The sequence below is a fragment of the Scomber scombrus genome, chromosome 22, assembly GCF_963691925.1.
Source record: "Scomber scombrus chromosome 22, fScoSco1.1, whole genome shotgun sequence".
NCBI classification, from domain to species: domain Eukaryota; kingdom Metazoa; phylum Chordata; class Actinopteri; order Scombriformes; family Scombridae; genus Scomber; species Scomber scombrus.
In genome coordinates this window covers 3,836,829-3,861,920 of record NC_084991.1, presented here as the reverse complement: position 1 = coordinate 3,861,920, position 25,092 = coordinate 3,836,829, and the positions used below count along the sequence as shown (strand labels likewise).

Sequence of the window (25,092 nt, the reverse complement as noted above, 5' to 3'; positions counted from 1 at the left end):
CTGCCTTTGTGTGAATCCAAATGTTCAGGTGTATTCAGAGCATCCAGACTAACAAGGAAAGATGTGTTGCAGTTTGATAGTTTGTGGCAAATCTTAACTGCTACAAACTAGAATAACCATTAACCTCTGTTGAACCCAGGCTGATGAACCCAGGCTCATTTTAAAAATGATATGTTAAATTCATAAGCAATAAAATACATTTGCTCTATTCAACACTCAGAGGTATAGGATACTTTCTATAGATAGCGGTACCATTTCATTATTAGGCATCCTTCATAAAGGATTTATAAGGATTCAATAATGGCTTAATTAGAAGCTTATACATATTTACTGACCCCTTCATAAATCCCTTTATAAGCAATTAATAGCATACTTTTGTTTTGGCAGGTTGTGAAAAATTCCTATTTACCATTATTGAAGGTCATAACAATGGCCAACACATAAATATGGCCATTGTTCAGCAACAGCTACACAGTCTGGCTTTAAAGCTAATTATGAAGCTCAATAATGTACCAACTCATTTATATCACTGTTGAATTGTGCAGAATTTATATATTGTATTTTATATGCATCAGATACAAGTATGCTTGTCCAAGATTACATTTACTGTAAATATATTTCTAGGAAGACACTTTAAATGAGTGATATTAAATATAACAGTAAATACTACACAATAGCACCAGCAGCTCTGGAAAGAGCAGCATGACTTTTTCCTCCCATCATGTACAAAGTCTGTTAGCACATTGTCTGAGTAACAGCAGCATTGTACAGTAAAATTCAAATCAACCTTTATTCACCATTGTATGACATTACTGGTTTAAGACATACTGTTTGAGGGGTGGTGATTGAGGGGACAGTGCTCTCCATTTTCACAAAGACTGAGAAAGAAAACATTTGCTTCTTAGCCCTTACTGCCTCTACTGAGAACATGGGACAAATTTAAAATTAAAAAACCTAATTTCACAACTTAGTGATGCATAAAAACATCTAGCTGGTGTGTTTTTGACAAATATAATATAGTGTTACGACATACACTCTTCCTCTGTCTGACAAATACATTGTCAAAAATATATCAAATAAGTCCTTTTCCCCCCTCTTTTGTTAAAAAATATTTACAAAGAAAGTCAAATTTGAAAAAAGGGAAGAGAGAGTAAATGTCTTAAGTTACAATGTGGGAACAGACAGCTGCAAGAACATGATGTGAACAACCAGAGTCAAATAAAAATGGCTCACTACCAAATCAACAGTTAAAGGACCAGTGTGTAGGATGTAGTGCCATCTAGTGGTGAGGTTGCAGATTGCAACTAACTGAATACCCCTCGCCCATTCCTTACAAGTATGTAGGAATATAAAAACAAACTCAAATTTTTATTTTCTTGTGATTATACACTAATTAAAACTTTAATTAGTGTAATTATAAATATTATATTACATTTTCTGCCAAGTCAATTCCGCTAGATGTCACAAAATTCACTTTTTGGCACTTTTAAATACCTTAAGTGCTTTAAGAGTGTACAAACTCTGGTGCTTTTGTGTTTTCAATGTTCACAAACAAATAAAGGAAGACTATTAACAGCAATAATTTAAAATATGTTTGAGGCAGGTAATCCATCACAGGAAATGATTACTTTTTGTAAACGTTACAGTGAATCTCGAGAATTCCTTGATGTTGCATTGAAGGATGCTGCGAAATCTGAGATTCTAGAGTCAAATGTAAGGAAGCAAGATTTTTAATGCGAGAAACGACTTGCTCTTTTCAGGATAGTCATCTTTACTACCATGGATGTCACAGTTTCACAAACACACTTAAATGAAGGAGTCCCAGCTTTCAGTTACATATACATGTCTCAATGTTTACTGTGATGGATTACCTTGTTGTAACCAAATCTGCAAGACTTCCAGTGTGTGAAACTAATTGAAATTAATGCGTGCCTGGGAGGAGGGAAATCAATCTAAAAGTATAATTCTTCACCAGCATTTGTTCGTCATAAATACTCATTCTTTAAGACTTAAATCAGTTAATTAAATAAAACACTCCTAAAACAGTCCCTTCTTTCAATGCTACCAGTTTGTTTTATAAGTGTCAAAGTTGATTCTTGAGCTTGGAAATAATAGTCTGACAAAATAATAATTAAAAGAGAAACCTAACACCTCTTGTAGTGAAAAAGAGATGTTATACCGTACTCCAGGGTGTGTAACTGCACCATGATCATTCACTTTGGGTATGGTTACAGGTAGAGGCGCACAGGTCCAACCAGAGAAAACAGTGAAATGTTGCTTTTCAGCCTTTTGTGAAGATACTCTATAACTCAAGATCAATGTACTAGGTTTGTTGTAAGCTTTTGAGTGGGGTTAAAACTTAGTAAGTAGACCTTGAGTTGAGATTACTTTGTCAGACCTAGTTTCATGTGGATTAAGGACTCAAAATAACTGACTTTTTTTTTTTTTAACCTGAACCCTGTTTCCCCATCAACCTGACATTCAATTCTGATCAATAGCTTCATTATTGGGACTATTTTTTGCTTCTAGGATGCAGTTCTCCTGTGTAGTCCTGTAAGGGCACCATATTCTCCAAAACTGAACCCAAAAAGGTATCTGCACACACTTAACATTCACACTCATATACAAATTAACTTATCTCATATGTAATGCCTTTGTCTTTTTTCTGCTACGATACACAACAGCCTACAAGCTACCAAACTAGGTAGAAAAAATGATGTTAAAGGAATGGTGAGGGCAGCTTCACAGTTAATAAAAAAAGGCTGATTATGTCTACATTTTTAACTGACATGATTGATGAACGGAAAACAGGTTTCAGGGGAAACTTTGTGAGTAGTGTTTTGATGTAAAAAACAGCTTTCTTGTGTTTTTTCACATTGATTGTGGAAGAACTGAAATCTTTAAAAAGAATAAAAGAAAACAGTCAGAAAGCTCGGCTCCCGTCTGGCAAAGCGGCGTCCAACTGTGTGTTGTATGTGTTGATACAGAGGCGGGTAAAAAAAACAAAGAAAAACCTCACGTTACTTGTCCGTGATGTCAATTTTCACGCAGACAGCCAAAAACAGACAGGCACATTGTTCAAACTGAGCCGACATAAACAACAAAGCTCTCCTCTCACTCGTACTGTACACACACACACACACACACACACACACTCATGCGCACACACACACACACACGCTGTCCCAGAAGAAATGCTGTATGTAGCTGGATGTCTGATCAGAGCAGACAGACAGATGAGTCCCTTCCTATCCAGATGTGGGTCAGAGTTCGTTAGGAGAGTCTGTGCCTCAGTACTCCACAGTCACTGCTTTGGTCTTGAGGTATTCCGAGAGAGCGTCCTCTCCTGTGGGTCAGACACAACAAACATGTGTCAGCTCAATACTACTTACTAATACTAAGTGTGTTGGGTTAGTGAGGAAAGAAAGTCTAACAAGGGATAAAGACATGATACATAATCAATACCCACACACAGAATACCCGGAGAAGTGGAGGTTAACTTTTATCTGGTAATTACTGGATAGAATTCTAAATATACAGTTATGTGTATAAACTACAAATAGGGATTTTTAACTGTCAGGAAGCTACATGAATATTAATGATATTTCAAAAAGCCATGAAAAATCATTTTGTTTGACAGAAATATTAATATTCATTTCTTAGTCCTCTTGTGTTGTGATGATGTCCCCTTGGTGGGTCCTGACCCCCAGATTGGGAACCACTAGTCTGAGCTGTGACCTAATCCATTCTTTTTCTTGTGATATGTAAATTAAATTATTGGCACATGGGACTCTTAGTAAATAGACATTTTCTAATCCTCCTTTCTACTAATCCATGAAGACCTCAAACTTAATACTACAATAAATAGCAAGTTATAGTTCTCTAATTGTTGGGAATTCCTTGGAATTCCATGTCCTAACTATGAAACCAGAAAATGTCCAAGATGTGGTCCCCATGACATAATTTCCATGCCTCTACTCACCGAGGTCTTTGCCGAAGCCGGACTGCTTGAAGCCTCCAAAAGGTGAAGCCACGTCGGTCTTGTTGTAGGTGTTGACGAATACTGTTCCAGCCTCCAGCCGCTCGCTAACGTACATGGCCTTGTTGATGTCGCGGGTGAACACGCCTGAAGCCAGGCCGTACTCTGTGTTGTTGGCTCTCCGCAGCACGTCTTCCACATCGCTGGGATTCGGAGACAGAGGACAGAGGATAACGTTAGCGATTGAAATTGCGCCATAGCGCTGCTGCAAGGTGCTCTTGTGATGACTCACCCGTCTTTGAACTTGGACACCACCATGACAGGCCCAAAGGACTCCTCTATGGCGATGAACATGTGATCCTCGACGTCAGTGAACACGGTGGGCTCCATGAAGAAACCTGAGGGGAAATGAGAGTAATGAAGATTAGCTGCATGCTAACAATGATGCTAAAGCTTCAACAGAGAAGAGCGAAAAGGGAACAAAGCAGCTCCTCTGTGGCAAATACTGAAATAACTATTCACAGACAGCTTATCAATTCACATTTTGAAGTGAATAAATCTCACTTTTAAAACATATTTTTAATTTAGTCATTTCCTGAATGAAAATATCTGCTACGTTGCTAATTTTAGCATAAAGTGAAGCGCTATCTCTCTTTAACCTAGGTTTTTTTATTGAATGCTAAAAGCTAAAACTAAGTAAGAAATCTTCCTCACAACCATATTTAGAATTTTAGTATGTAATTATAAATATATATATATAATGTTAGATAGTAAAATTAATCATTTGTTGCAGGCCTAAATGTACTAGCAAGTTGCAACTTTTCAAAATAAGAGCCAAAATGTAAGACTGTAGACAAAATGTGTGTGTGTTACCTGGCCTGTCCACTTGTTTGCCTCCGTACACCAGCGTGGCTCCTTCTTTCACTCCGACTTCGCAGTATTCCAGCAGCTTGTCCATGTGGGCTTTGTGATTCTGAGGGCCGTGGTCTGTGGAGCGATCCAGTGGGTCTCCGATCTTCATTTTCTTGATCTCCGCCACCTTAAAAAGGGTGAGAGTGACGAAATAGAAACCTGCTGTGTTAGGCTGCGATCTCTTATAATTAAAGAGGAACTTATAGATTTTACACATCAGGGTAGCTTCATCAAACCTCAGCAAATAAACTTAAGGAGAATCTAATGAAGAGATGCTATTAAATTGCATCATGGGAAGTGTAGGATTTAACCTCATTAGAGCTTCACTCTTATTAGGGATTAAAAGTCTAGATATCCCTGCCTTTTGTTGCATCCTCATCAATCCCCCACATATATACGTATGTAGGTGCAACACTGAATTGCTGGATTACTCCTTTAATATACAGTGTGTCAGAGTTTTGGCTCACTCACCACTCGGCTGATGAACTCATCGTGAATGGACTCCTCCACAAACAGACGGCCGGCAGCGATGCAGTTCTCACCTTTGTTGAAGTACACAGAGCTCATTCCCTGTGAGGCAGCAGACACACACATACACAGAATTGTTTCAGCTCTAACACGATGTAAAAGCAGCCTGATAATCCTCTAGTGTGCTCCCACCCTGAGACAACATTAACAGCCCCCCTCCCTCTCTCACCATGCGAACAGCCTTGTCCATGTCGCAGTCGCTGAAGATGATGAGAGGAGACTTCCCTCCCAGCTCCAGAGAAACCTTCTTCAAGTTACTGAGTGCACAGCTGTGAGAGGAAGTTACACAGAGAGAGCATTAAGTGTCATGTGACAAATCACCTCAAATGATAGGAAGGGATTTTACTGGCTCATACCTTTTCATGATCTGTTTGCCGATAGGCGTAGAGCCGGTGAAACCCAGCTTGCGGATGTCCGGGTGATCGGACAAACGCTGTCCCACCATCCCACCTGCAGGAGAGAGAGACAGAGGGGGTCAGGAGTGATGAAGACACACTGTAAATACTTCAATTCAGTATTAGCTTATGTACAACTACAGCTCCATGGCAATTAGAAATGCTCCATTTGTTGATGATCATTTGATGCTGAATGGGCCTTGAGATGTTTTCATGGATGCTGTATCTGTGTTTATTACCTGAGCCTGGTAAAATGTTGATGACTCCTTTTGGAAATCCAGCTTTCACTGACAGCTCTGCAAACTTCAGTGCTGTCAACGGAGTGACCTGTAAATATTACAAATAAGATGTGAAAACTATATTCTTCTAACAAAACAGCTGGATTGGTTTGCGGTCATTGTATTACCTTTAAAGAGGTGAGTATTCAGTTTGAATGATTTTATTTAAACTGTGTGTGTGTGTGTGTTTGTGTGTGAGAGAGAAAGAGTGTGTGTGTGTGTTTGGTCACCTGTGCGGGTTTAAGAACCAGTGTGTTTCCAGCTGCGAGGCAGGCAGCGCTCTTCCATGCCAACATCATGAGAGGGTAGTTCCATGGGATGACAATGGCACACACACTATGAGAGAAACACACTTAATGAACGGCCATACTACATAAACAACATACTTATTGAATACAATAAATCCCAAAAGGCCCTTTTTTAAATTGATCTAATGCTCAATAAATCTTACCCCAGTGGTTCTTTCTTAGTGAAGGTCAGATTGCGGTTGGGTCTGGCCTGGTTGATGGGAATGGTCTTACCCTGCAGCAAATAACAGTTACATGAGCCTCAAGAGTTATAATCAGTGATGAATGTTAATAAAGCTTCCAGTGACAGGGGGAACATGTTGAATGTTTACATACCTGGATCTTGTCACACCAGCCTGCGAAGTAGCGGAAGGTCTGGATGGACATGCCTACGTGGGTCTTGAGGGCCAGCGTGTACACGGCTCCTGAGTCGATGGACTCGATGGTTGCCAGCTCCTCCTGGTGTTCCTCCATCAGGTCTGCAAGCCTACAAGGTAGAGGGTCTGGTCATTTATTTGATCTATTATCTACTTGTGTTGAGTTTCTTTTGCAGTCATTATAAAGGGGGAAAAAGGCAAAGTAAAACACCTGACATGACCTCTGAGGTAATAAATGTGTGCTGTGAATATTGACATAATACTGAATTTATAAAGAGCATAAGTTTGTATTAAAACAGGGAAACAGGGGGAATAAGAAAAAAAAGCCTATCTGTTATATAAGCCTGTCCTAAACAAATGCCTCAACAATCTATTCTGTTTTTATAATATTGGTCAATCTGAATCTGAATGTTTGGGTTTTTTTTGTAATTCCACCACAGTCCTCTAGGTGGAGCCACTCACTTGTAAAGCAGACTTCCTTTGTCTCTAGGGTTCATCCGGCCCCATGGTCCATTCTCAAAAGCTTCTTTGGCAGCTGCCACCGCCCGGTCCACATCCCCCACTGAGGCGTAGGACACGTTACAGATCACCTGGTGAGATGTGACGGCCACACACAGATCAATATTGAGTATGAGTTAATATTATATAACAAAAGATTCTTTAGAAGCTTTTCTGTGTACTCACCGATCCGTCAGTAGGATTGACGGTAGCGTAGGTCTTGCCGTCTTCTGCATCCTCGAAACTGCCGTTAAGGAAACACTGGTGCGGCATTTTTACTGTCATGTTGTTCACGTCTTTGGTTGCCTGGTTACAAAACAACAATCAAAAATCACCCACAGAGACTCAAAGGTGAAGAAGAAACACGGGTTTGCCGGGAGACAATAATCGTCGGTGCTCGGACTCACATAGTCGATAACCTGCTCCTCCTCCTGGTCCTCTCCTCTCAGCTTGCGGACGAACATCTGGATGAAGTCCTTGTAGGTGGTGGCCATGTACACGTCCTCGGTCTGCAGCTGGACGCCCTCGCACTTCTGCTTCACCTCCTCCACCAGCCTGGACACACACACACACACACACCAACACTTCACCACTGCTTCAAGTTCTTTCACGAACTTCCACATGAGTCGCTCGAAGAGGGTAAAGAATGACTGATTTTTACTAGTTTTATCAGCCAGATCATCCCAAGATGTCAGGACATTTGAACTGGTGGATCTCTATTCACAGGCTACTTGTCTTCTTCTTAGCTACTATTCCTTTTTGGTAAAAACATGCGAGTCATGCAAGAAATTTAAGTTACAATTTGAGCAACTAATGAGAATGAAGAGACCTGACAGAACAGGTTTGAACTGAACTAAGTTTTTATGTAAAGATACACAAATCACATTTTCTGTGACCAATATTTACTATCACGTTTTTTTGTCGTCCTTGTTTGTGTATTGGAAGTATTTTGTTGTGCTTGACAGACTTGGATGTAAATACAGCACCAAATATAGTACTGCAGAAGTCAATACTAATGCGTGGTTGCCATAGGTGACGGCTAGTACAACTGTGTCTATCACTAGTACACAACCTTACATAATATCCTTCTAACTGGTGGTTTGACGTTGGTAATGACTGTGTTTGTACAATAGGAGCTTGTACCTCTTACCAGAATGGAATTAGTTCACACTCAGTTCAATACATGAGAATAATCAGATGAAATCCTAATGGCCAGCCAAATATTTGAACAATATCTTCCCTGCTCTCTTCACCAGACCTTGAACTTGACTCTAATACCATGTTGTAGGATAGACTCATTGAGCCTCATGCAGGACGCACTGGTACAGTACTAACACATTTGCTCTTGAGATGCCTGTACGATTGATTTAAGAACATTTGTTGCATTCCGGACCTTGTCTACATGTCATGAATATATCATCTTCTGAGAGCAACACTTGTTTGACTTACAAATATAATGCCCTAATCTGAATTAATTGGGAATTTAAATATAATCATCATGGCTGCCACTTTACTAAATTTACCTTTAGATTTTTAGGATATATATATTGTAGTGAAGCAGCTTCTACATTTCAATCATTTCTAGGAAGCTTCTCTCACTGTGACAGCTGCCTCTGTATGTCTGCAGCTCTCTATCCAGTATCATGTTGTGTTGCAGCTGACAGTGTAACATCAACAACAACTGTATTCTCTTCTCTAGTATCTCTGTGAGTGTCACATGACCGCATGTGACACGTCAACTGGATTCATATTTTCTAATAGTTTTGGGTCTGCTACTGACCTTCTAAATTTGTTTTTAATACATACTTAAGAAATTACATTTGGTAACTCTCAGTGTCCAGCAGCACTAGAGAGCAAGATAATAAAAAATAATAAATAATTAAAAAAAAAAAAAGGTATCGCACATCAAGCCAGATGTATGTAATAGTGTTGGAGTGCATTAGCAGCAATTGGGAAGTAGGAGGTGGGTGGTGATATTTACAGTCCTCCATCCTCAGCAGCTTTGGGATGGTAGGAGGTGATGGAGGTTACAGCTCTGGTGAAAAAGCTGTTCTTCAGTTTGTGGCCTGGCTGGGTTGGGTCCTTACTGATGTTGCTAGGCCTGTTTTTACCACCTTGACTAAGTCCTTCGGTTTCTTGGTGGACCAGCTGGTAAATAACATGCCACAGTAGCAGAGGATACTCTCTATGAAGGTTCTGTAAAAGTTTATTAGGACCTGAGATGGAATTTTGGGTTTTCTTAGGAAGAAAAGCCGCTGCTGAGCTTTCTTCACCAGGTGGGAGGTGTTAAGGGACCATGAGAGATCTTTGGTTATATGGATTTTTAGTAATATTTGACTTTTAGTGTCATGTAGTTGAGTGCTTCAGAATATAGATAAATCTTAGATGGTTTAACAGGTTTTTTAAATGTTAAAATAGTCAGCACTAGAAACTTCAACTATGATTTTAACTAAATGACGTAGACCTGATTAATTTGTAACTTGTCTATAACTTGATACTACTAATGTGAGACTTGCTGCACTGGATTCCTCCCTCACCTGACCACGTCCATGGAGGCAGCCCCGGCTTTGAAGAAGTCTGTGGTGTCCTCTATGGCTGAGACGTTGCTAAGGATGCCCTTCCAGATGTTCTGTGGTAAATAAAAGTGAGGAACACCAGGTAAAAAAAAAGGAAGGAACATCTGAATCATGGAGAGAACATATCATCCAAGAGAAGGATGGTTTACAATTAAATAAACAATTTACCCTGATCTCCTCTGCCATCTTCTTCTCGTCGTCGGTCAGCTCCACGCTGGAGCTTTCTCCCGAGGAGAAGTACTTGGAGGCAGAGATCATCTTCCCATCTTCAAACTGTAGGTTCTTCACCATGACCTGTGGAGCAAACACAGACTGGATTAAATACAGGAGGAAGGCAAGAGGAGACATACCGACACATGGTTTATTTGCATGATCTTCAGCTGTAGTAAAATAATAAACCGGCTGCACAGCTGACAGTCAACACAGGCATTGCCACACTCGCCCCGCTCTACATTTGTTTGCTTTGAATATTTGTTTTGTAGTATGACGAGAGACACTCACTGCTTTCCCATCAGTTCCATGCAGGACGAGCCCGTTCTTGGTGACCAGGCCGGGCTGTGACGCCCCCTCGATCTCCAGGGGCTGACCGGCTGGGACAGACCCCCCCAACACGGATGAGCCATACAGAGTCACAGGCTGAGGGAGAAAACAGAAGGAGAAGCATTAAAAATTCATATTTTGTGTGTGTGTGTGTGTGTGTGTGTGTGTGTGTGTGTGTGTGTGTGTGTATACCAAAAGTTTCTTTATTTAGCAGTAGTCACATTTTTTTTTTTTTTTTTTAAAGATTTATTTTGGGCTTTTTTTGCCTTTATTCAGATGGTAACTGGCAGAGAGAGAGGGGAATGACCTGCAGCATAGCTCCCTGGCCGGATTCGAACCAGGGACACTGCAATTATGTGGCATGTATCCTAACCACTCGACCACCAGGCCATAGCAGTAGTCACATTTTATTATCAAAACTGAATTAAAAATCATTTAAGGCCAAAATTCAGAACATTTTCAGTCATTTTAAGAATTTTTCCAGGTCATGGTGACCGTATGTTCAAGGTACTGAATGTCAGCCTGAGACCAAAAATATCAGGATCTCTATCCACCTGACCTTACAGTCGACACTTAGTGTGTGTATTCTCTTTGCTTGTGTGTTCCAGGAAACTCACCTGACCACCAATGACAGCCCAGGCACCGGGGACTTTGTCATGGCCACGGATCCAGTTGTGGATGGCCTCAGCTGGCTGAGCCAGGTTGACCTAAGGGACAGAGAGGCGCTGGAGTCAGTGGGCTCAAATTCATTTTCACACACAGTTGCATGAAATTTCTTAGAACGACAGGGGAATCCAACAGCTGGCTGCCGCTAGCTCAACTTCACGTGGAAAATAACCCGGCGTACTAAGAATAGCACATATTTTACACACTGCCAGGAACGTAGCAGCAAGTGACAAATCAGAGAGCAGCTGAGGTCAGCCCCACCTCTAACTTTCTCCTTGTAAGATAAACAGCAGCCAGACGCTCAGCCATACATTTCTGACCCTGAGCAACGTGTTGAGCTGATAGGAAAGTTCCATGCTTGTCAGTGAATGAAGTACTGAGCAGCTTAAAGCAGCACAATACCAGCAGTGTCTTTATGTAAGAGAGGTTAGTGGGCTATACAGTATGCAGGGCTGGATGAACCTGTCAGGAACCCTGGCTCACAAATGACATATGGGCCTCACTGCTAATAAAGCACTGACACTGATCAGTAGCAGCCTTTTAAGAATTGTTGTTTCTGTTTAACAGCTTACAGAAGATGTCTAGAGCCCCACCACCTCTATGAGTCAGGGCCTCCAGATTATGTAACAAGAGGCTACAGCCCTGCTCTGTGAGGCTGTATTTAGGCACAGCAAGGTGCTTACGTCAACAGGCTAACATGCTCAATGTTAGCAATGCTAGCATTGCTCAATGACAATGGTAACATGCTTAGTTTGCTTTGGAGAAAATTCAGGTATGAGTTTTTATTTCAGTCAGGACACTTACGTCAAGATTTGAACTATTTATTATAACCTGCATGTTATTTTGGCCTCTGTGGCTCTGCTCATGTGATGTTCTGGAACTAAATCTGAGCTAGCTCGACACAGACCGTCCCTGAGCTCGCAAACCTCTGGAACTACAGGAAAGTTAAAGGATCACTAAAGTCATTACAGGTCATACTGAGGGGAACATGACTGTCTGAATACATTTCATGACAGTCCATCCAACAGATATTTCACTGAAAGCTAATAACGTCGACTTCATGGTGACACTAGAGGTAAAGTGACGGGATCAGGCCAGTAGGATTCATCCTCTGACTTTAAATGATATAAAGACAAAACTCACCTTGGAATTGGATTTCTTCTGAATGCCTTCATAGGTCGCTCCCTCCTCTGACTGGGGAACTCGAGGGGCTTTTCCATCAGCGATGAGCTGCACCGACTTAACCTGCACCACAAAACAGCAACAGCTGGCTTACAACTAATGACAACATGAATCTTATCGTATGCTCCATGGTTTGTAGTATGAGTTGAGTATGAATTACAAAGCCTTGACTAGTCTCTTTATTACTGAATGTGAGAAATGTACAATCCTTTCTGTGTTACATGGTCAAGGAAGTGGTTCCCAGCTGGAGAGTCTACTGTGTGTGGTTAGGGGTCTCGAACTTTTGGGTCAACATAACGAAAAAAACATAAAGGTTGTGAATTCAAAGAACAATGCAGGTCATGTGACTTGGTTTTACTTAGACTAAACACACAAAAGAGGAAGACAGAAAAGGTTTTATGCAGTTAAGTACTAGCCTGGGTTGAGATCTTGCTGGAAAAACTCTTTATCATTATCTTGTAAGGGCTATTGCAACACTTTTGGTTTTAAGTCCTTACTTTTGATATTTCAGCCTTCATTTTGTGAATATTAGACATGTGAGGCTCACAGTAAGAGCTGTGAAGCTGGGTTTCAATCCACTGGCAGTCATACCAGGTGGATGGCAATATATTAAATCGGGTGTGAATCTTGATCTGATGTGTGATGGGACATTTGGACTATGAGGCTGCACCAGTTGGGAACCACACATCAAAAGAACTGGTTCATCTAAAAAGGTTCAATTCCAAGTGCATACCATGGACTTGATGCCCTCTGGGAAGAGGAAGCGGTTATAGAGCGTGTCCACGGTGTCGTTGGGTTCGACAGCACACTCCCTCTGCAGCAGGATTGGTCCGGTGTCCAGACCATCGTCAGCCCAGAACACTGTGAAGCCGGCTTTCTTATCACCGTGGATCAGGGTCCTGCTCACACACACATACGCACAGAGAAAATAAACACTTGGAGTTATGCCATAACACATGTATCTTTAGATATAAAATAGGCCATAAACCTGACTTAAATGGACCAGACACTGATAAAGAAGAGATAAAAGTTGACTGCAACTGGAGAGAATTAGACAATGGCTATCAGACTGTTGATAAGAGTATGAGCTAATGGAAGGTCGTACTGGGCAATAAATATATAAATATGGGCCAGTGGCAAGACTAGTTAGCATATATTAGCTTGAATGGATTCATATTACTAATATCCCCATGTCAAAATGTTAATTTAGAATATATCTAATTACATTCTCTTTAATTCGTATGACTGGTAATTCTTTCTATTCATATGTAATAAACCCCAATTAGTGTTAGCCCTGTGTTAAGACTGGAAACCTGTACAGGTATATTCTTGCTTTCTTTCCCTATGCACATACGGACTGGCCCCCAGCATATATAGAGAATGGACAAATGAATGATTGGAGCATACACATCTTTGGGAGTACTTCTACATATGTGAAAGAAAGCTGTATAAAACCTTTTCTGACTATTTATAAATGGGTGGTGCACTCATTTAAAGCTGTACAGTTACATTTTGACTACCTAAAATATACATTTTGAGTACCTCCTTTAAAAATGAGAGTAGTTCAATCCACATTCAAGATATCTTGAATTTGAGTTTAGACTAGTCATGATCACACGTACAGGGATCTTTGATCATAATAATGACCCTGAGTAATACAAGAGGATTACTGGTAGAGAGACTTCAATGTCTTATCAAGGTTTTATGACAGACAGAGGGAACTTAACTTTGTATATTAAGATATAAATGGGAATCTGAACTCAAGGTTGTTATAATCAATCATTCCTGGTAGAATACAGCATGTGTAAAGTACAACATACAGCCATTAGCTCCAGGCTATGGAAGGAATTCACATGGAAAAACAAGGATTTTTTGTTACACAAAAAAGTGTGTTGGGTTGTATTTCAAACACAGGGAAATATCAATATTATACATGTTCTATTAGTGGTGATCAAGAGGGCAGTCACAAGGAAATGGTGCAAAGTGGACTGGATATGACTGACTCAACAAGGGAGTAAAGAAGCAGCAAAGGTTCAAACCTCCAAACCTAACAGACACTATCTTTGTAAAAAAAAATTATTTCAAGTTGTGTTTTTTCAGTTAAAAACAGATGGTAACTATTCATTCACACACAGTGATAACAAACCCAGAGAGATAGTAAAGGGTGGAGGACAGACCAGACTAGCAGGAGTGGGGGTGATAAGAAAACCAGCTCAGTTGAGGTTGGGGTCAAACTGAACTGGTTTAAACCTCTCGTATGCCAGACAGATGGCTGTAAACCCTCCACTTCCTCTATTCTGACCAGGTAAACATACAGGTGTCAAGGTCTGTGAACTATATATATATGTACATACATTTAGTTATGTAGTGCAGAGCAAAAGCCTTTTGGTGAGTAAGCTTTGAGTTTAATCTTTATCAATTCATTGTGTTTTTTAAGCTTACTGCATAAATAGAGTGGAGTAACACATGCCAGTGACAGGCCTGGCATGAAATTGAAATACAGCATCAGTAAAGCATCAGTTCCTTGAAAATTGACACATAAGTATAGAACATAAGTAAATGTACTTTAATTTCCACCACTGTTGCATACTGTAAATGTAGAAAGTGATCATGCAGTAGTTACAGGTCGGCCATATTAGCGAGGATAAAACTACATAAACACTGTTAATCCTGTTAATGAGCTGCAATTACCAGCTGCCATGTAAATGATTAAAGCATGTGCTGCATCTCCCTGATTGACTGCTACAGTTGTAGGTGTCTTGGCGGGGCTGCTCTCTGTATGTATCAGTTAAAGCATAAAGTCTGTATGGTTACTGTTGGCTACCTGCCAGCTGTTCACGCTCAGGCAGAAAAGCACCTGTTATCTGTCTTGTTTATTTATGGCGACAGATGTTTTTTTTACTACTCTGAATTCATGTGGGCAGTGAGCCAAAAGTAAAGTTTAACCTGTGTGAGGACGTTTACTACTTTGCTACATTCAGTGCAGGTCCAATTAAAAGCAATAACACACAGTAACCAGGGATGGAACTGTAGGTTAAAGTGGCAACACCGACTTTATAAATTAAGTTCAATTAACTTGTCATGAGGATAATCAATCAGCCTGTAAAAACAGTTGTGCAATGACTTCTGTTGCATTGTGGGAAATGATTCGATTTATGATGTGGATGCACAACTCTGAAAGTTTCTGCACATCACTCTGTTATTTGTTTCTGCAGGTTGTATAATTTAACACCCTATAAAGTGATGTTTCAAGCACCGCATCACATTGTGTTACATTATACATAGGTTATAGATTTTTGGTATCTGAGGTCACATGACCAGCACTACAGGTGTTAGAAATGTGGGGTGTTAACCACTGCACTCTCTTTCAATACAATGTTTATTTTTTCTGTCCAGTGCTTGTAAAGATTGTGAAATGTGTGTAATTCAGCTTTTTAATTTCTTTATTCATGGGTAGCTTATCCTTTTAGCACTATATTTGTAGTGCTAAATTGTATGAGTATAGTCTCCCCCCTCTCTCTCCTCTGTTCCTCACCAGTTGATGGCCGAGGCTCCTCTGTGCAGCGGCAGGATGGAGGGGTGGTAGATGATGGAGCCGTGCTGGGGGTGGTCGATGATGTTCATGGGGATGAACTGGGAGCAGAAGGGCATGACGTTGAGTTCGGCGCCCACCGCCTTGTAGGCCTCCACCACCTCTGGGATGGGCTTCCCCTTGACGCGCCACCGCGGGAACTTGAACACGGGCGTGCCGTCCTTCTCTGCCGCCACCGCTGAAAGAGTCAAGAGGAGAGGAATGATGCAGGTTAGAGAGCAGAAATGGAAGCTCTTACCTCCTGTTAATGGGGGAAGGGACTCTATTGACTTAAGTACCCCTGTTTAAAAGGCTGTGCCCCTGTGCACCATTCGCTCAATTCTCTCATTTCCGACGCTGTCCTTTTCACGTGAACGCATCATGCTCAATGCCTGTACCTGCAGAGTGAGACAGCTGCACAGTGAGACAGCTGCAGAGTGAGACACCTGCACAGTGAGACAGTTGCAGAGTGAGACAGTTGCAGAGTGAGACAGTTGCAGAGTGAGACAGCTGCACAGTGAGACAGTTGCAGAGTGAGACAGTTGCAGAGTGAGACAGCTGCAGAGTGAGACAGCTGAGGAGCGAGACAGATGACGGCACACGAGAGCTATCTGCCAGGTTGTCACAGGCTGCAATCATTTATGAATGTTAAGTTATTGTATCATGCTGGTTATTGATGCTGTACGATCCCCTTTGCTTTAAACCATTTTTTTTAACTCAGTAACGGATGTGATTTAAAATGTAGCGAAGTACAATACTTCACACAAAACATACTTAAGTAAAAGTCAAATTACAGATTTTTAAAACTACTTTAAAAAGTACAAGTACACAAAAAAACTACTCAATTACAGTAACGCGAGTGTAATGTAATGTAATTTGTTACTTTCCACCTCTGGTTTTAAGACTCATTTCACACCTTCCAGACACACGTTTCAGATTATTTTAATGTGTGATAAAAGGTGCAGTGACTTGAAACATGTGTGAGCTACATATCCCAGCATGGAACTTTCTAAAAACTCTCCCTACTGGTGTGTTCAAGGATGCTCCAAAATCTGAGTTTTGACAGCCAGGTTAAGAGGAAAAATGTGTCGTATTATTTATTTGACGTGAACAGTGAGGTGAACAAATTAAGACAGTCACATTGCTGTTTTTTATAAAACTTACTTACTATCTTCTTGATTTAATTAGTCACCTCTGTGTACTGTGAACACTAAAATGATTTTTAGCAACTGCCAATCAGTGTTTTAACATCAGACTGTCTTTAAATGCAACAAAAAGGATGTTTTTTTGAGAGTTTTAACAACGTAATAAATGATTCAGGCAGCTGTAACAACTGTAAAATACCAGAAGTTACCAGAGTAACCAGAGTTTAGAATTATATGTAACAAAGTACAACTGTGAATCTTCATGTTTAAGAAGCTGGAAGCAGATAATGTTATAATTTCTGCATCATTTCGTGAGTTATTTAAATAATAGGGGTGGTGCACTAACAAGAAAAGCTTATAGAATGGTACCTGCTTGCTGAGGTAATACATCATGAACTCTAATGATAGAAAAAACTGGGTTAAATTGTTCTGTGTGATGAGCCTGTGATGCTTTAGTAACACATGTTGGATTCTCATCTTGAATCCTGTCAGAACCGGTCCTGCCTGCTGCTCCTGCACATACAAAGCTGAAATAAACACGGCACAGTGCTGCAGATGAACCAGTTCTCTCCTGTTCAGTCCTACAGCTGGTTCCATGTGCCACATGACACTACTGAGTACTGAGGTCACAAGAGACACAGAGTCACAGGCCCCAACTGCTCCAAAACCAATAATACTGCTAACATAGAAATATAGTCTGATTTGACTAAATGGGTTAGGGGGACAAAGAATAGTAACAAGGTGTAGGTCAGGTCTCACTGTGAGAGCTTGTGAGTGTGTTTTATAGACAGCTTAAACAATGCTATTAATAAAAACAATCATCAAACTAATGATTATTTACATTATTGATCTTCTGTTATATTTCTCGATTAATCATTCAATCGATATCATGCAAAAAAATTGGTAAAAAAATATGATAAACTGATGTTTTCAATCTGCTTCTTCTGTCTGACTAAAACCTTTAGACATTTTGCATTTAATACATAAGTTGATGAATTGGATTTACTTAATATTATCTACTAATCAATTAATTGACTGATTGATAATGCTTTTAAAATAAATAAACGGATCAATTTTGTGTCAATCTACTAAACAAACTAAACTGTTGGATTGCAGTTCATATTCACTGACTGTAATATGAGACTGTATTCCGGTCAGGCTTGTAAGATAAGATAAGATAATCATTTATTAGTCCTATTATTGGGACAGTTACAGCGTTACAGCAGCAATGTAGATAGCAGAAATAGAGAGAGCATCAATAAAATAAATAAGAAGTAAAACAAGAAATAAAAAAAAATTGTAACATTATGTACAAGAGGAATATCGGTGCTGTCATAATGATAACATACCTGAGTCTAATACTGATATTGCACAGTTGAACTGAAAGAGATATTACACCTGAAATAGTGATATAATACAGTAGTGTGCATTAAAAAAAATGTAGTTTATCAATTGTTCAGGTTGCTCTGGTTAGTCTGATCAATGGCTGTGATTGGCCACAAATTCAATGATTCAGATTCAATTCAATGTGGTAAATAACAATGGTTGGAATTGGGTGCTGAAATGCTTTCAAAGAATAAAAACTCAAATCAGTTCAGCTACAGCAGGAATGTGTTCATGACCAGAGGCAGTGAGAGGAAATTGTTGGATCTTCACAGTTTGGCTCTATGTCTTACTTATGTCTTACTCCAGCTGCATTCAAATTTCCTCAAATCTAGCTGCCATTCTCCAGCAGTCCACCAGATGCCCTTAGACTTTAATCCTTGCTTTTCCAAATCCTGCTACTCCCATCTTCACTGTACTCCCCTGCACTTCATTCTCTCATCAACCATTTACTTTATATACTGGCCCAGATCCTCATCATGTTGCTGTTCTGCCTGTCTGGACCCTACTGTATCTCACCCCTGCAACCAGTGACTGTGAGCTTTCTGTATCTTCCCTTTCGACAATAAACTCACTGAACTGTCCCTGCTGCCTCTATAGTCTGCATTTGAGTCTCCTCTGCTGCCTGATACACACCACCTGTGACACGGATACTATCTTAGAGATGAGGAGGAGGCTCAGAGCACCCAGCTGGACAATGACAACAACGACGATGATGAGCCACACACGGGCCTCTCCACCCCGGACACACAATGGATCCACTATCCCGCAACTAACGCAGGATAAAGGCCCGTCTTTGTCCAGGAGCACTGTAGAGTCAACACGCATCTACCTCAGCCACAGCACAGGCCCCTGCTGACCCACAGAGGAACCAGAACACACAGGATCATCACAGGCACATCTGACACCACACCTAAACTTTATTGTTCTATTTATAATATTTTCTTTTGATGCATTTTTTATATATTTTCACACTGTCCAATTAGAAAGTGATGCAGGTGTTAGAACCATTTATACACAAGGAAAAATATACACTGTAAAATCTGTATTAGTTGACTTATGTTAACTAGGTCTATGTTTGTTATACAGAGTATTTAATACTCACCTACAGCGAAACCAGGGAACTCTTATTCTTGTATTAATATTTAGATGACGTACTTTATGTCTTGGTAAGTTAATTACTTTTAGCTACAGAGTCTGACTGTATTTACACACTGAAGCATAGTTCATTATCTACTGGTAAATAAAGGCTTAAATGGACATATTCCAGAAATAGACTCACAATCAGTTTCGATGACATTACTGTCCCAATAATATAGGTACTGTACTTTTATTTGCTCTAAAATGTAGAGTGTTGAAATGATATATTTTCCATTTTCACAGTGTCATTTTCTCTCAATGACAAATACAACTTATGACAATAAAGGGGTCTCTTCACCTGTTCTGCCACAGAGGAAAAGAAGGAGTCTGTCTTTGGCAAAAGTCAGAAGCCCTGCTGCTTCAAAAATGTGCACGCACTGTGCCCAGTCTGTTACTTCATATTCATGTAGCCTAATAATAGGGCTACACAAGTGTCCATTGGATGGTAATGCATGAGAAATAAAGATATATGAAATTGGTTGTAATATCTGATAGTGATATTTGACCTGATGTGATCACTATAAGAGCTCAGCCACAGTCAGTGCTCTGAATGTTAATTTATTAACGGAAATAAAACCATAAATAAGGACGAGAACCGCTCGTCGTAAATAATGTGTCAGCAACTTTTTCCCAAGCCATCTCCCTCCTCTTAATAATTGCAGTAGAAAACGTTAGCATCTAGCTGGTGAACATAGTGGAGTATTTATTTATTGGAGTTGGTGGAGACCAAAAGCTGACCTAAAAGGAAAAGTCAATATTAGACCTACATTCACCAGGTGGCCATAAACACTACTCACAATGAATAATAATGTTGCCTCGTGTCTGCTGGATTTGTTAATAAGCAACCGCTAGCTAACATGTTAGCCGTAACAACTTGGCTAACATGTTGATAATATGCTAACTTTATGTTTATAGCTTGTTCTACTGGCAAAAAAATGATTAATACTGCTTTAACTAAAAGAAGCAAAAGCTGTCAAATGTCAAGCAGTCAAACAAGAACTTTTTTATTATAAATACAAAATGAATTTTGAGTTAAATTGAGAACTACTTAGAGTAAATAATGTTACTACTAATCTGAGCAACTGCTGGCTGTCACATATATTTTCTTACATTTATAAAAGCTTGGTATTTTTTAGTGTTTCCTGTTGTTTTGGATTGTGTTTTCACTCCTAACCATGTGCTTGGAGAAAGATAAAGTATTGTATAGTAAGTTGGTTATTAGCTGTAACTACAGATCAAATGACACCATTTGAACCAAACTGTAGGACTCAGTCTCCAGGTATCAGATAAACCATTCTAAAGTGATTCCTTTGAATACTTTGGTATAGTAACTCATGAAGGACCAGGCCAACATGAATTCATAGCAGTCTGTACAGCACAGATCAGAGAGAACTAGAGAACCAACACAGAGGAAAGGTAGAGGTAACTTACCTAGTGGGTCGGCCTTGCCATCCTTATCAGGGACCGTGAACACGCCCACCACCTTGTGACCCTGCTTCCTGAGGTTGCTGTACACCTCCTGGCCAAACAGGCTCTGGCCAATGATCGCTAGTTTCAGCTTATTCTGGTAATAATGCTGTAACAAGAGAGAAAAACACATTAGTTCTAACTGGAACTACTGGAGGTACAGGAAATACTCATCTGCATCACATCTTATTCATACGCAGTGCTTTGATAAGCATCATGTGTACATTGAGCTTTTGTTCAGTAGACCTTATGTTATTTCTATAGATGTTATGCAACTGGTAGAACGCCTCAATGCAGAGGCGGTTTAAATACTAGGCAGAGACAGGAGAGAGCAGAGCCAACAAAACACCACTTTTTTATTGTACCTCCATAAAGCTGGAGGACTTGCAACAGACGCCAACATTTCCTGACTTTAACTCTCTAGTATGGGTGATGCTATATCCTACAATACCCATAATGCAACTTGAAATGTTGTTTGTCTCTCTATGCCTGATAATGTCTTTCAAATATCTTTCAAATTTCAGTTTCTATTCAAATAAAAGCATGTAGCCTTCAAACCCAAGCTGAGCTAACCCCTGCTGACATCACTATGACATCATCAGGGTTACTTTGTCAAACCTTCACTAATTCATCAATATCTTTAAGCCTTTTTTTCCCCAGCAAAATAACCAACAGCATCACCAATGCTGATAGTGTTTCTAGCAATAGTAGAAACTCTATTTCTTGGAAACTTTAAGTGACAATGCAGCTGGGTCAATGACGTATAAGGATTTGGAACAACTCAATTGTAGAATAATAAAAAACAAGCATATCTAATGCAGTAGTTCAAACATTCAGAATGTTGTGTAACTGAAGATCCATATTATACATTTGAAATTAAGTGATTTTAATGGGTTTTTTCAAGAATAATTGGCACTGGCCTTTAAAAAAGTCATGTGGTGCGACCATGATTCATCTTGAAATAAATTAATATACTTAACACGTTTCACATCTTTTTTTTACAAGTTTTCAGTAATATAAAGTGTTTGGAAACAAAGTATTTGCATTTTTTAAACATTTTTTTGTAAATGATGATCTTTTATTTATATAAGATATTTCAAGATGAATCATGGTCGCACCACATGACTTTTTTTTTCAGGCCAGTGCCAATTAATCTTGAAAAACCCCCACTAAAATCACTTTCAAATTGTAATATGAATTGTCAGGTACACAACATTCTGAATGTTTGAACGACTGCATTAGATATGCTTGTTTTTATTATTTAAAATTGAGTTGTTGAAAATCCTTATACGTCATTGACCCAGCTACAGATAAGTATTTCTATTATCGACTGACCGGTCAGGTATTTTTTTTGTTCAATAAAGAAGGAAATAGTGGAAAACGCTCCTCACAGTTTCCCAGAGCCCAGCTTCTCTTATCTGACCAACAGTCCAAAACCCCATAATAATGTTTTTATGTCATTCACAGAGATTTAAAAGAGAGAAAATCTGCAAATCTTGCTGTACAGAAGAAACCCAGACTGATCCTCTTAAAATTCTGTGACTGTGTGGGCTTCTTAACAAAACACTAAGGAAGGATGGGTTCCCACCTGATGACCCCAATGACCCATTAAACCCTTCATAGTTGAAAAAAATCTTTTAATTCTTGTAGCTTTCCCTTTAATTATCCACACTGATTGTCAATGTATAAACAGAGCATGGGCTTCAGGGGACCCCATGCTTGCCTTTCCCTGTTCATTCAAGTCCGCCCCTGCCCTAATGGTCATTCAATCTTTACCATTGGTTAGAGCAGATCTGAGAAAAGCTATTGGCTGACAGAGAGAACAACCCTCATACACAGATTGAGCAGTCCAAGTGCATGCCAGAGGCCCCCTAGTTGCAGCACATGTGTGAAGGAAGGCTTCATGTTTCCCCATGCTGAAATGATGCGTTCAAAGCCATTCATTTACACTGACAGCACCGTTAGCCGGTAGCTCCACATACACAGAGACATATAGGGGGGGTTATATTGTTCCTGGATGTAAAACCCCTCACTGATCATAAGTGGATGAGTAGATTGATGCCTGGAGATCTTCAGGATCGGAACTAAGCCGTTGTCAGTGTACAGTATGAAGCTCAGAGCTGATGCAACTCTTGCAGGTCTTGTACAGTAGAGGCCAGTACAGTCCGAGCATTGAAGCAGAGGGAGAGAGGCACAGTAACGTGGCATCTGGCACTGATAGGCTACCGGCTTAATTGTCTTAATTGTTCGTTTTAAACCCCCCAATACAGTCACAGAGGGACTTGTCAAGACCTGGATCTGAACTATGACTCACTGATCCGCAATCACACATCGATCCCGGCTCAGTCCTCTAATGTCACCGCGATCTGGCACGATTCCACTATTTACCACAGTGATTTATTTCATTGAATGCAACACAAGTATCAATAGAAGCATTGATTGATTGTTGCAGTGAAGCAGTAAAGGCATCATTACTTACAGAAGAGGTGGAGAATTTCCTCAACACTTGACTCGCTGTCCACAACATGATGGCGGTGTTTTTTTATGTGTGTTAAAAAATTTAAAAAAAAATATGAATACAAAAATAAATCCGAATGTTGCAGAATTAATTGGAGCCGCTGCAGAGGCCACACACACACCTGCCTCTGTGAGTGTGTGTGTCAGTGTGTGACTAGCAGTGTGTCTGGACTCGTCTCAGCAGGCTTATACATCAGAGCGCGTATACGTCATTTCCTCGTCGTCATGACGACCACGCCTACTTTGTGATGACAACACACGCTGGCGCCAAATTGGAAAATCTAGTGGCAACAATTTGCTTGTCTAAACGCTGCTGAATGGCATTTTACATGTCAGATAATTTTTTTTTAAAAACAACAAAGTTTATGATTTTCTTTACTTTCTCAAAGAGTGTAGGACAGTAAGAGAGTAGATCTGTGGTAAACTGTAGGATGTTTCTGTGGCAAACACCTCGTCATATGTTAATGATGTTTAAGTTAACAGTTACAATGTTAAAAGAAGTGAGGAACACACTGAAAAGACAAGGAAATCCCAATTTAAAGATGCAGTGTGTAGAATTTAGTGACATCTAGAGGACTGGTTTGTTGACACATAAGTACGAACTAAAACAGCTGTTTACTGAGGTGAATTATTATCATCATCTCACAGATCACACACCAAATACATTTGACCTTCTTCACTTATCTACTTCTATACCTCTGGCAATGTTTTGTACCACTTTTAGTTTGAATGGGGTTCCACACCAAAAGGTTTCTGTTCTATATATTTGAAGATCCTCAGCATGGAAAGGTTGGTGAACTCCCCACCTCACTACATTTCAGCTGTTGCAATCACCAGAGGCAGTGTATGTTGTAACTCCTTGGGTCTAATCATTTGGACATGCTGTTGGACATGAGATGGTCAAAACATGTCATTAAAAGTAACTGAATGATAGAATATTATGTATATCATCATATATGATATACACCTGCAAAAATGGGAAAAAACAAAAAACTCATCTGTGAGTGACAAAACAACAATACAATCCATTAGTTAAATTGAAAAATGTAAATGGAAAAAGTGAGGTGGAATATGTGCATATATAAAGGTTAATTCACGTTCTTATAGTATCCAAGGAGGGTTCAATTGAGGTCATCTGGGCTACACCCAATTACAATGGTGTCCTTTAATCCCTTCCCAGGAGACTTAACAACCATTCATATTTGGCCTCATATGACTCCAACAACTCTGATCATTTATTCATTTATCGAAATCTTTAATTTTTTCTTCTAAATCAATAAATGTACTTATGTTTTATTACAGTTTGTACTCCTGTATCACTTCCCACTCTGCTGTCTAACTAATGCTGTAAAATCATCATGGAGCTTTTCTGCTGCTCTTTGATGACCGATGCCAAGAGCCAAAGGTCATCAACCATTCATCATTTAATGCTCAGTGTTTAACCTCAAACTACTACACATTCATTCAAACATAATAGCAGCTAAACAAATTGTCTTGTGTGAGATTGATACATTTATTAATCATTCATGTAATCGATATTTATTTCTGAGCTTTAACCTGTCCTTTGAAGAAAATGCCACATGTGTAACAAGGTAGTATTCTTCAGTAAAGTTAGGATGCATTAATAAAGCACTCATCAAACACATGACTT

At 39.8% G+C, this 25,092-nt stretch overlaps 1 protein-coding gene across 1 annotated transcript; it reads right to left on the bottom strand.

Moving 5' to 3' along the window:
• Positions 1 to 763: 763 nt before the first annotated feature.
• aldh1l2 (aldehyde dehydrogenase 1 family, member L2) lies at positions 764 to 23,588 on the bottom strand. The gene is made up of 23 exons (XM_062444055.1): positions 23,404 to 23,588; positions 20,889 to 21,033; positions 15,754 to 15,988; positions 12,952 to 13,117; positions 12,180 to 12,281; positions 10,988 to 11,077; positions 10,332 to 10,466; positions 9,999 to 10,124; positions 9,792 to 9,883; positions 7,662 to 7,809; positions 7,441 to 7,560; positions 7,219 to 7,346; positions 6,716 to 6,866; positions 6,544 to 6,614; positions 6,323 to 6,428; positions 6,054 to 6,141; positions 5,776 to 5,869; positions 5,589 to 5,688; positions 5,363 to 5,461; positions 4,853 to 5,018; positions 4,272 to 4,377; positions 3,983 to 4,182; positions 764 to 3,346 (listed from the first exon to the last, which is right to left on the bottom strand). Exons 1-23 carry the CDS (start codon positions 23,449 to 23,451, stop codon positions 3,291 to 3,293), a joined length of 2,772 nt encoding a protein of 923 aa, XP_062300039.1. The 5' UTR covers positions 23,452 to 23,588; the 3' UTR covers positions 764 to 3,290.
• Positions 23,589 to 25,092: the final 1,504 nt, after the last annotated feature.